General features: G+C 48.8%; 1 protein-coding gene across 6 annotated transcripts in view; it reads right to left on the minus strand.

Annotated features, from left to right (window-relative positions):
- Window positions 1–12,315, minus strand: part of PRAG1 (PEAK1 related, kinase-activating pseudokinase 1) — a 103,593-nt gene that overhangs the window by 49,846 nt on the left and 41,432 nt on the right. For all 6 annotated transcript variants that reach the window (XM_071068638.1, XM_071068637.1, XM_071068636.1 and 3 more), the window contains 2 exons: window positions 10,615–11,031; window positions 5,649–7,492 (listed from right to left, as the gene is read on the minus strand). In XM_071068638.1, the coding sequence (XP_070924739.1) occupies window positions 5,649–7,492; window positions 10,615–10,944 (2,174 nt within the window). In that variant the 5' untranslated portion in view covers window positions 10,945–11,031. The remainder of the gene's footprint in view (window positions 1–5,648; window positions 7,493–10,614; window positions 11,032–12,315) is intronic.

The following is a 12,315-nucleotide window of genomic DNA, read 5'->3' on the forward strand; positions in this document are numbered from 1 at the left end:
GTCCTGTGTTTCAAAGTTCCATCCCCATACTTATGGGAACAGGCCAACTATGAATTTGCCCCTGGCATGGGACAAAATATAAACATGCATTATTGGTACATATGCTTTGTTCTGTTTGCCATACTCTGTGTATCTGTGGGGGCTACTAAAATACGGCCAGTATTTATTCTCCCCTGACCAACTTGACCTCCAGCCTACTTATTTAAGTTTTGTCAAAAAGGCTAAACACAGTCCATGACGATTCTCTAAATATAGTGCTTCCTAATACAAACTGTGATTTTCAAAATGCCACCCAGAAAAGGCAGTTATGCATCAAGAGTATGGGATTTCCTAGTAAAACATTGCCACCCAACTGTCATCCATTATAGTAGAAAGGGTCTGTAGAAGAAAACATTGGAAGCTCTAATCAGATTGGATGTGGAGACTGGAGACAAACACTCGTCTCACTCATGCTACGCCCATCCTCCTGGTTCACGCCCAGAGACCATGTTTCAAGAGAGACCACACAGTGAAGTCATGTCAGTTCCTCTGTTTAGTGATGTGGCCATCTCTGCGGATAGAAACGAACTCCACTCATGACACTGTCACTACCTGTCTACTGAGAAGCAGCTCAGGAGGAGAATTAAGAGTGAGCACAAGACCAGGCGCACAAGACCAGGCACGGTGGCTCACACCTGTAATCCCAGCACTTTGGGAGGCCAAGGCAGGTGGGTCACTTGAAGTCAGGAGTTCAAGATCAGCCTGGGCAACATGGCGAAACCCCATCTCTACTAAAATACAAAAATTAGCCATGCGTGGTGGCGTGCCTATAATCCTAGCTACTTGGGAGGCTGAGGCAGGCAAATAACTTGAACGCAGGAGGTGGAGGTTGCAGTAAGGCAAGGTACCACCACTGCCCTCTAGCCTGAGCAACAGAGATTCTGTCTAAAAAAATAAAAAATAAAAGAGTGAAGGGAGCAAAAGCCCAAGAATAGATTTAACCTCTGCTCCCCAGCAGCCCCACAGAAGAAGGGGTGAATTTAGCAAGTAGTGGGTTAAAATTCAAATTGGCATGAGTGATAACTTTAAAACAAAGACATCAGCTGGGCGTGGTCGCTCATGCCTGTAATCCTAACACTTTGGGAGGCTGAGGCAGGTGGATCATTTGAGCCCAGGAGTTTAAGACCAGCCTGGGAAACATGGTGAAAACCCATCTCTACAAAAATATAAAAATTAGCGGGACATGGTGGCATGCACCGGTAGTCCCAGCTACTCAGGAGGCTGGGGTGAGAGGATCACCTGAGTCTGGCAAGAGGAGTCTGTGGTGAGATGGCACCACTGCACTCCAGCCTGGGCAGCAGAGTGAGACTGTCTCAAAACAAAACAACATACAAAAAACAAAGACACGGCCCACTTTCTTGGGGAAATTTTCTTTTGATTAGTCTCACCTGGGGCCAGACCATTAGACACTGAAACCACATAAATCTGTCTTATTTCTTAGTCGCCTGTCACCCTCAATTCCACCCGGGCTCAGGCCTCTTCTTCTAATTTGAGGTTTCTTTGTGAAACGCTTGTCTGCACTAACCAGATGATTCTCTTTCAACTAACCTGGTCACCCAAAACTCGTTAAGTCATTTAAAACTGGGTTTGCATCTGTGAAAAAGCAAAAGGCAGAAAGCAATTTGGTTCTTTCTCATCTTAATTGTTTCCCCAGCTCTGCTGTTCTTGTTAATGTTGGCCAGGCTGGTCTCGAACTCCTTACCCCGAGTGATCCACCTGCCTCAGCCTCCCTAAGTGCTGGGATTATAGGCGTGAGCCACCATGCCTGACCAAATAGCCATTAAGTCTTAAGCATGACATTTAAACTAAGAGTCCACCTTTCTTTCCTGAAGTATTTTTGTTTCCTAACCAGCAGTACTTGTTGATCCTCATCTTATAATTCTGCCTTATACTGGGACAGGGGTGACCCAGAGACTCTGTGAGATCCATCATTCTCAGTAAGTGTGACTTTGCGGGTATAAAATCTTGCCTTGACAGCAACAGGAAGGAAGTATCCAGGCCTTGCCATACCTGCCTGGGGAGGAGGGTTGGGCATCCACTTAAACTCCTCCAAAGAAGAACTGTTCTGTGCATGAAATGAGCATGGAGAGCCTTTGTCCTGCAGGACATTCCAGCAAGAGGTTTCTCAGGAACACGAATGGGAGTTTACAAAGGTCAGTATCTCAAAAAGACAGATGAACTACTGCCAAACATTCAACGCAGGACTCCAAGAAGCCAAGTCATTCTTAACATCTATTTTTTTTCCTCCAGGTCAGAATCAGTTTTGCAAAATAGGGCAATAAACAGAACAACAGGTAAAAGAGAAAATCATTCCCTGTTCTTCCATAATGGCCTAAGGAAGCCGACAATCTGTCTTTCTCACACCACGTAAGTGGAAAGGAACAGAGTCCCATATGAAGCAACCCCTTTTTCTAGAGGTTTAAGCATAGGTAACGCACAGAATGAAGCTGATCATTAGAAATAGGATCTATTTCACAAAGGGACCCATGTGAAAAAATCAAGTTGACCTTGTATGTTGCCTGAAGACCTTCCACGTTTTTCTATGTTGGAAAACTGACATCAGCCTGCCATAATTACCAGTGTGTACTGGAATTGGTGCCGGATCAACTGCTGGCTGCATTCTCACTGACACTCTGATTTGCCAACACCCTGACCTACTAGGTTGGAAGACTCTGGGGTTCCTGGCACTATCCCCAGGGGAGGTACGGAGTTCCAGAAGTAAAAGTCAGCATATGTTCCCAAGCCTGCCCTCTTATCTTCTCACAGGGAGATTCCAAAGATAATGTCGGTAATGCTTGAGAAATGAAAATGCTTCCCCAAATGAAAATATATTCTAGCTTATTTTAAATAATATAAGATGCTGTTCTTTTTCTGTGTTCTCTTAAGATAATTTTATTTTCTAGATTTTTTTTTTTTTTTTTTTTTTTTTGAGACAGGGCCTTCCTCTGCTGCTCAGGCTGGAGTATAGTAGCACAGTCACAGCTCACTCTAAGCTCCGCTTCCTGGGCTCAAGCCATCCTCCCACCTCAGCCCCCAGAGAAGCTGGGATGACAGGTGTGTGCCACCATGCCTGGCTAATTTTCGTATCTTTTTTGGTGGAGACTGGGTTTCACCATGTTGCCCAGGTTGGTCTCGAACTCCTGGGCTCAAGCGGTCCGCCCACCTTGGCCTCCCAAAGTGCTATGATTACAGGCAAGAGCCACTAACTCCAGCCCTTCTTTTTAATTCTTGTTTCTCCTCTAACTTGTTTATTTTTTAAGAGCTGAAATCTTGAACCTCCGATTCCCACCGAGCTTGAGTTATATGTAATCTAAGGGTTTTATCATAACAAACTGGGCCGAAAAAACTCTGATCTCAACCCAGATGCTAATTAAAACCCTACCTGAGTCATGTTGCTACGGTTACTGGGATTTCTCCAAGCCCTGAGATTCTTAAAGGAGTAAATTTTAGTTACTTCTCCAAGGCTTAGGGTGGAGTTCCTGGGATTGAGCCATGCTAGTTCCTATAGGGTGTGGGTGTCATTGTGCAATCAACAGCCCGGGTGGCTTTTGCCTACATCATAACTAACCTTTGCATTGGATTCCATTGTTTGTCTCATTAGAGGCTTTCAATAGCAGGGTGTTATCAAAGTACTATTATCATCTCATTTTAGAGAAGAGACTCCAGACTCTCAGTTTAGAGACTGACTGACTCTTCTAGAGTAGAGACTGGAGACTCAGTCACAGTGAGTGGCTTATGCAAGGTCACTCTATTTGTAAGTGAGAGAGAGGGAATAGGAACTTGGTCTAGTGCCAATATCTGTGCTTTCCACTAATTTACCCAGGACTGAGGCAGGCAGATACAATTTAGACGTTTTACTCTCATGCTCTGCTCAATTTCCATGCTCCTTGATGTCCTATAGGTTCAGGAGGAGCGTAGACTTAGGATTCTTGCGGGTATGGCAGGAACCTTAGGCTGGTTACTCTAGCTCTCCATCTCTGCTTTGTCATCTGTAAATTGGGGCTGGCAATTCCTACCTCTTAGGGCTGTTCTGAGGATGAAATGAGTTGTTATGTCTAACTCTTTTAAATCCATGCCTGGCCCATAGTGAGTGCTGTATAAACGGAAGCTCATCTTAGCTGCTGAATCCCTCATTCATTCGGGGAGTTCACGCGGCTGCCAAAGAGTCTGCAATCACCTCAGGATCTGGAAGACGTCTGTTCTGCATGGTGGGCGGCCAATGCAATTCCAGAACAAAGTAGTGGTCATGAGAAAAAAACCCACGTTAGATCCCATCAGTGCCTGAGACGCCTTGATGTTCAAAGTCAAGTGTCCTAACTGCTTCTCTCTGTGGTCAATTTCCTTGTTTCTGACATCAGCCCAGAGGCACATCAGCTGAAACAGAACCACTGGAAATGACATGACTCAAGCAAGTCTGTTCAGAAAGGCTGTAATTTTTTGAAAAACAGTAGGTTTCTCCTTTTCCTAACAGGAATCAGTTTTGTTCTAATCGAAAGAAATTTTTTTCCCCCAGCATTTAAGTCCCATCCACAGCTCAATAGCTTAAAAAAAAAAAAAGACCATTTATTTTTCTTGAGCCTTTAAAAGGCACTTTAAACTGGTAGGAGATAGCAGGGAAGCAGTAGAGAAAACTGAGTTTCAGCATGCTAACACGAAACTACATTTTTTTTCTCTAAAAACCCACGTCTGAGGGTTCCTAACCATGTGTAAAGCTTCCTATTTTCTGCTTTTGGCCCCAAGACCTAATCACCATTGTGGTAACAGTTTATTGGACACACATTTATTTGGCATTAACTGTTTGCTTCCCCAAATCTTTTTTTTTTTTTTTTTTTTTTTTTGAGAAGGAGTCTCGCTCTGTCTCCCAGGCTGGAGTGTAGTGGCGGGATCTCTGCTCACTGCAAGCTCTGCCTCCCAGGTTCACACCATTCTCCTGCCTCAGCCTCCTGAGTAGCTGGGACTATAGGCACCTGCCACCGCGCCCGGCTAATTTTCTTTGTATTTTAAGTAGAGACAGGGTTTCACCGTATTAGCCAGGATGGTCTCGATCTCCTGACCTTGTGATTCGCCCGCCTTGGCCTCCCAAAGTGCTGGGATTACAGGCGTGAGCCACTGTGCCCGGCCTTCCCTCCCCAAATCTTTAAAAAATGTTTTTTAATATTTTTTAAATCTCCCTAAATCTTATAGCATAACCTCCTTTTGCCCTCTTTTGCATGTTTAAATTAAATGAAAATATTCAGGACTTCCTGGAAAAAAAGCCTACTGAAGACACTTCAGAGAACTGGGCAATAAAAAGAGGACCAGACTATAAAAATGCAGGCACCAAACAAATGGCAACAGCTTGGTGGCGCTTCTTGGAAAGATTGATTTCAAATCACCAATCCCAAGCAGGGCCCCACATGTAGGTTTTTTTGCTGGATACAAAGAGGCCACAACTCCTGCTCTCCTGCTCTCCCAGGGCTGCACTGGGACCCTGGGGGAAATTTACATAAAGGCACAAGGGCCTTTGGGCAGATTCTGGGGCCCGGGTCTGAAAGCTTTCATGAGGGCAAAGGTTTCTGGAAGAGCCCTTTGCCCTGCAGAGAGAGTCCCAGGCAGACAATGGTACTCACCTCGACTTTGGAGGTGGAGGAGGAGGTGAGAATGTCTCAATCCCACTTCTGTCCTTGGGGAACTCAAAGGCAAAAGAGGCCGATTTGCTCATCCCAGTCCCAACTTTGCTGTTCTGCCCAGAGGAGCCATCTGTGGGGTGGAGACGGTGCCAGGTCGTGGAGTTTGAATGGTCCGTGGGGCCATTTTTGGTCTCTCTTCCCCAGCTGTGACTCAGCAATTCCTGCTCCACCTCCTCTTCTTCCTCTATCCGGCACTGACGACTCCAGGTGCCTGCCTGGAACCTGGGCCGCCTCTGGTCCAAGGCTGAGGTCACAGGCTGGGGACACCTGGATGGGTCACTGAGAGTGACACCGTTGGTCCGGCAGGGAGGAATGGGGTCAGCAGGGCCTCGGGATGGAGGCTGGGGCCCAATGCCGCTGCTGCCAGAGCTCCCATCACTGAGGTCAGCCAGCGGTGACACCGGGGGCCCTCCGGCAGATGGTGACACCGGGGACCCTCCAGGGCTACTCTTGGACAACTTGGGGGGAATGGCGGGCCTCTCCTTGGGCTTGCTCTCCTTGGCACTGTGAGCATGGCTCTCCCTGGAGCTCAGCCCCTGCCTAGCCAAAGTCTCCTCTTCACCCACCTCGGAGTTCTGGCTCCCAGGCCCTGGCGGCCACTGCACCCCCACGGCAGAGTCAGGGCTGCTCAGGTAGATCGTCCGATGGTCCTCTTCCGGGTGGGCCGCCATGACGGTGATGGTGGCTGCCACCTGGGGAGTTGGGTCTGGGCTGTCCTGGCCCCAACCAGATGCTGTTTTCTGGGCCCAGGCATTACCTGTCCATACCTGGCCCTGGCCTTGACCCTGGCCTTGGCCCTGCGCAGCTGCTGCGTGTTCTGTCTTGGCCTGTGGCTTGGAAGGCAACGGAGCTGCCTTCTTCCTCTTGGTACTCTCAGCATAGATGGGTTCAGGCTGTGTAGCCTCCCTGGGGTGGGCCGGGGGCTGGGGCTCCCCCGTCAGCCCAAGGCATCTGCTAGAGGCCACCCCTGGGCAGCCAAGGTCCTGCTGCTTCTCTGGGGTAGGTTCCTTCATGAGGGAGCAGTAATCACTCTCGAGATGGGGGACGAAGGGGTTGCTGGCGCCGCTGCCGCTGCCGCTGCCACAGGCGAGGCCGTCAGAAGAAGTGGCAGCCTCCGAGGTGAAGGACGCTTTCTTGGGGCCCAGGCAGGATGGGTGGGCAGTGGGGCCCTGGCTACAGCACTCCTTGGGGAAGCTCAGGCCCCGCTTCTCCTGCTCTGTGGGCCCTGCACACTTCCCCTGCTCCCAGCACGTGGGTGAGCCGTCCCTGCCACTATGCCTGCCCCGGGAGCCTGCAGCCTGGGAGGCAGCCTTGGCAACAGGGCTCCCAGGGCAGCAATCCAGAATGGAGCAGTACTCTCCGCCCTCGCTGTCCCCGGAGGGCGAGCACCTTTGATCACCGTCATCCTCCGAGGGCAGGGATTCCCGCAGGGGCCCAGGACCCTGGTGACAGCCAGATGTGGTCCCAGCAAAGGCAGCCAGTTTCTGGCGGAAGCTCCCCTGGGTGGAGGACCGGTCTTGGTAAGGAAATGAGGGTTTTTCTTTGTGCCCAGCCTTGTCGTCAGGGAAGCTCACTGGGTGGAAAGCAATGTTCCTCTCGCCGCGGGGCTCAAGGTTGTGCAGGCCAACCATGGTGTAAGCTGGGGGACAGCGAGGGGAGTTGCCGTCAGGGGAGGTAGAGGGACCAGCAGGCTTCTGTACACCTCGGAAGCTGCCCAGGTAGACAACGGGGGCATCCTCCTGCTTCGGGAGGGGAAGCTTGCCAGGCGCTCGTCTCCAGATGACCTACACACAAGCCCAACGCAAAATGACTTATATTAGAACTTGTCATAGAAAAAAGAGAGAGAGGAAAAGTGAGAGGGAAGGGCAATGATACTGTAGATTGTCTTCTGTAGTGCAGTGCAGGGGCGCTGGGGCCGGGGATTCAGTGCACGCCCACCTTCTGATCTCCCTACGGCCCTGTGATCATTGCTGGGGCACCCGCTGAGCCATTTGTCTTCCCAGACACTGAGCCATGCTTCCCACCCATGGATTGTAATGCTTTTGGCTTAAGTCTGTGAAGTAGGAAAAGAAAAATATAACTCTGAAAAAGGACACTTTACCTTCTTCCTCCCTTGCAACTTCTCTCACCCAGTGGAAAATGGAGCTTGGGGTTTTGTTTAATTTTTGCTTTGAGTTTGTGAGTTTTTTGATAACCCAATCACAGCGCATGCCTGAAGAAATCGAAGTCGTTAAGTGTTTTGAAAACACACGGGACACACTGGAGCCAGGCGCCGTGGCTCACACCTGTAATCCCAGCACTATGGGAGGCTGAGGAGGGCAGATTGCTTGAGCCCAGGAGTTCAAGACGAGCCTGGGTAACATGGCAAAATCCCATCTCTACAAAAAAAATACAAAACCTTGCTGGGCGTGGTGCTGTGTGCCTGTAGTCCCAGCTACTTTGGAGGCTGAGGTGGAAGGATGGCTTGAGCCCAGGAGGCGGAGGTTGCAGTGACCCAAATCATGCCACCACATTCCAGCCTGGGCGACAGAGCCAGACTCTGTCTCAAAAAAAAAAAAGAAAGAAAGAAAAAAGAAAGAAAAAAGAAACACATTGGGTGGGTGGGTGTGGGCAGAACAGGAGAGTGAGGGGTGGTTTCTGAACTGGATCAGGGTGAGCGGTGGCTTCTGAACTGGATCTGGGCTTCCTCGCTTCTTTCTGTGCTTTGCTTCCAACTATGCCAGAGGTCCTCTTTCTCCCACCTACAGCAGTGACCTCAGCCTGAGCCTGTGCGAGTGGTTGGACTCGTTGGGCTATGAGACAAAGATGTGGACTGGTCAATACCACCCCTGAAGTCACCGTTTCCTCCTCCTTCTGGTCTAATGTCCTCCCTTACCCCCACTTTTAGAAGCAGCCTCAAAGCAGGGCCTGCCTCTGGCTTCTTTCCCAGGTGGTTCTGAGCTTAAAGAGTCCCTGGCTCAGGTTGGTGAAGGCTGAAGGTATTGAGAATGGCCTGGAGAATGGGTGTAATCAGTTTAGGAAAAAACAGAGCAGCCCGGAAGGGGACATCAAGTTCATCGCAACCCAAGGAAATGCCTTTCCTTAATGAAGCCTCCCCTGATTTAGAATTGACGTTAGCTTTCATATATACTCACAGCCTTCCTCACCTACTCACCATATTGGTCAAGAAAACTAGAACAGGCAGAGAGGTCAAACAGGTAGCAAGCAGTTCCTAGAACATGTCTTAGCCACATAGCTTCCTAAATGTGTCTAAAGACAGCAGATGCCAGCAGCCCTGGGTTATGTGCCCTCTGACTTTGTAAAGGTTACCTGTAGAATGAGCAGAATGGTCTGGCCTCTAGGGTGTAACTGTTTTTAGTGACCCTAGAAAAAAAGCTGGTAAAATCCAAGCTTCAAAATTGGAAACAGGAGTACTGGCTGGGTATTAGATAATATTAAGGAATTACTGCTAATATTTCGAAGTGTGGAGCCAGGTATGGTGGCTTACGCCTATAATCCCAGCACTATGGGAGGCTGAGGCAGATGGATTACTTGAGCCTAGGAGTTCGAGACCAGGAATTTAAGACCAGCCTGGGCAACATAGTAAGATCCGATCTCCACCAAAAAAAAAAAAAGTAACCAAGCATGGTGGCATGCACCTCTAGTCTCAGCTTCCTAGGAGGCTGAGGCAGGAGAATCACTTGAGCCTGGGAGGCGGAGGTTGCAGTGAGCCAAGATCTCAATGCTGCACTTCAGCCTGAGCAACAGTGAGAGTGTCTCAACAAAATAATAATAATAAAATAAAAATTAAAAACTAAAAAAACAGGCCAGGTGTGGTGGCTCACACCTGTAATCTCAGCACTTTGGGAGTCCGAGGTGGGTGGATCACTTGAGGTCAGGAGTTAAACACCAGTCTAACCAACTAACCAACATGGTGAAACCTCGTCTCTACTAAAAATACAAAAATTAGTTGGGCATGGAGGTATGCGCCTATAGCCCCAGTTGCTTGGGAGGGTGAGGCAGGAGAATTGCTTGAACCCTAGAGGTGGAAGGTGCAGTGAGCTGAGATCACATCACTGCATTCCAACCTGGGTGACAGAAAAAAAAATTAGTGGTGCCTCACGTCTATAATCACAGCACTTTGGGAGGCCGAGGTGGGCAGATCACGAGGTCAAGAGATCAAGGCCAACATGGTGAAACCTATCTCTACTAAAAACACAAAAATTAGCAGGGCATGGTGGCAGGCGCCTGTAATCCCAGCTACTCAGGAGGCTGAGGCAGGAGAATCGCTTGAACTAGGGAGTCGGAAGTTGCAGTGAGCAGAGATCGTGCCACTACACTCCAGCCTGGGTGACAGAGCAAGACTCCATCTCAAAAAAAAAAAAAAAAAAAAAAATTAAGCGTGATGATGGTATTGTGGTTATGTTTTTCATAAAGACTTTATCTTTGAAAGGTATGTATTGAAATGATGTGATATCTGGGGTTTGCTTTAAAATCATAAGGAAGAGGGATCAGTGCGGGGGGGAGGTGAAATGAGATTGGTCATGAGTTGATGGTTGCTGAAGTTCATATTGAAGGGTATTGGGTGCATGCGATTCACTTTGCAATTACTGCTACTTGTGTATATATTTAAAATGATCAATTAAGAAAATTTAAAACTTTTTTTAAAAAGCTTCATTTTTTGTCTGCCCTACACAGTCTGCAAATCACAGGAGGAAATTCTGGGGGACTAGATTAGCCTAAAGGGACAGAGAGAAAGGAGAGCAGCTACAGTGAATCCCAGGCAAAAGCCATCTCAGGGCCAGCTGACAGGAAGCCATCCTGCAGGTTTCTTGCTGGAACAGCCCTCCCTGGCTGCCAGCCAGTCACCAAGCGTTCAAACAGGAGCAGCCCCTGTAAAAATACCACGAGTGTTAGTCAGCCTCACCTGCGAGACTTCGGCACTCAGGCCGGCCTCTGTCCACACATCAGAGGCCTCGGAGCTCATCATGGTGGGCTTCACGGCAATTGTGGGCTTGGAGTAAGGTGAGCTGTTCACACCTTCATCTTCCAGGCGGCAGTTCTCAGGCCTGGGAGGCAGGCGCGGTGGAGGGGGCAGGCTGCCCGCTCTGGGCTGGGGAGGGCCGGCCACCAGCTGGTGGTCGCTCCGCAGGCAGAAGCAGTTCTTGCAGGACCCGGGCTTCCAGATGTGCTCCACAAAGTCACTGCACGCAGACATTTTCAGGCTCTCGGGTTTCAGGCGGAGGGTCTGGTGCATCTTGAGCCGACAGGGTGCTGGTTCATCTTGCGCCCGGCTCTCTGGTGTGGTCTTGCGGGATTCAGAGGTGGGTCACAGAGTGGCTTCCTAGAAAGGCAGGACACTTTCCTGATTAGAGATTTGCCATGCCAGACAATGGGTGCACTATCGATTACAATCTCATTATTTGATCAGGGAGGAGAAGGAGGAGAAAAAGGTAAAGATTAGGATCCCGTTTATTTTGTGGCCCTTACCCATCTGTCACAAGGCTCTTAGACATTCTCTGGTGGTGTGGCCTTATCAGAAGCTGTAAAAACTAAACACAGCCTTGTTGCTTTAAAAGAGTACATAAAAGACATTTCAGTCCCCTAAAATCCTGGGTGAGGAGTCCCCTAAAATCCTGGGTGAGGAGTCCCCTAACATCCTTGGAGGTTTGGGGCAGTTATGGGAAGAAATCACATAGGGTTTAAGATGAGAAGCCGGTACCTCATCCATGTATTCCCTGCCACCGGGGGCCTAGAGTCTGGGACGCTGACCCAGAGAAACAAGAACTATCAAGTAGTACAGCAAATAAAAACAATGGCTTTTGGAAAATAACCCACAATTTTTGAACAAGAACTGTGTGAGAGGGGAGGCAGGTCTAGGCCCTGAAATGGTCATTGTATTCCAGACTTCCAACCAGGTGGAGATAGGAAAGGCTGGGAAAGGAGAGAAGTGGGGTGCTGCCCTGTCCTCCAGACCTTGTGGAGAGGTCTGGCATCTTGAGAAATATCCCTTGCTTAATATACATTACTTGACCGTGTGCTGCTGAGGTCCACAATGCTGGGTGCTATAGGCCAAAGGAGCAAACCAATAGCAAGACAAACTCATGGTCAAAGGTGACTGGATAGATGATAAGAGAGAGAAGAGATTAACGAAGAGCTATTTCCCAGTGATGGCTCTGGAGAGAAGGCAATTGGCTTGCTCAAAGAGTTCATTGCTTCTGAGAGTAAAACTGCAAGTGACAGTTTACACCATGGTCCCTTGTAAATCCACCATTGAGAAGGAGCTCAAAGGGTTGCAGTCATTAACCGATTACCTTGAAATCATTCCATCAGGTAGCTGTTGTCCCCATTTTACAGGTGGGGAAACTATGACAAAAACAAGAACTTGCACCAGCCCATAGACACAGAGAGTTTGCCTGTTCTGGAAACAGAAGCCAACTTTGCAGGCGACTCCTCACTGCAGTGGTGATCTGCGTGTTGCTCCTGGCTCTTCTTAGCCTATTTAAAATGAACTGACTTCCCATAAGGAGAATGTTCAAGAGAAAAATCTTCCTTAAGAACGTAAGTTAAACAGGTTCTCATTATATAGGGAGCATTTTGCCTTAGGGTTTGCTCTCCACTTTCCTCC

This window comes from Macaca nemestrina, chromosome 8 (assembly GCF_043159975.1).
Source record: "Macaca nemestrina isolate mMacNem1 chromosome 8, mMacNem.hap1, whole genome shotgun sequence".
Classification (NCBI taxonomy): domain Eukaryota; kingdom Metazoa; phylum Chordata; class Mammalia; order Primates; family Cercopithecidae; genus Macaca; species Macaca nemestrina.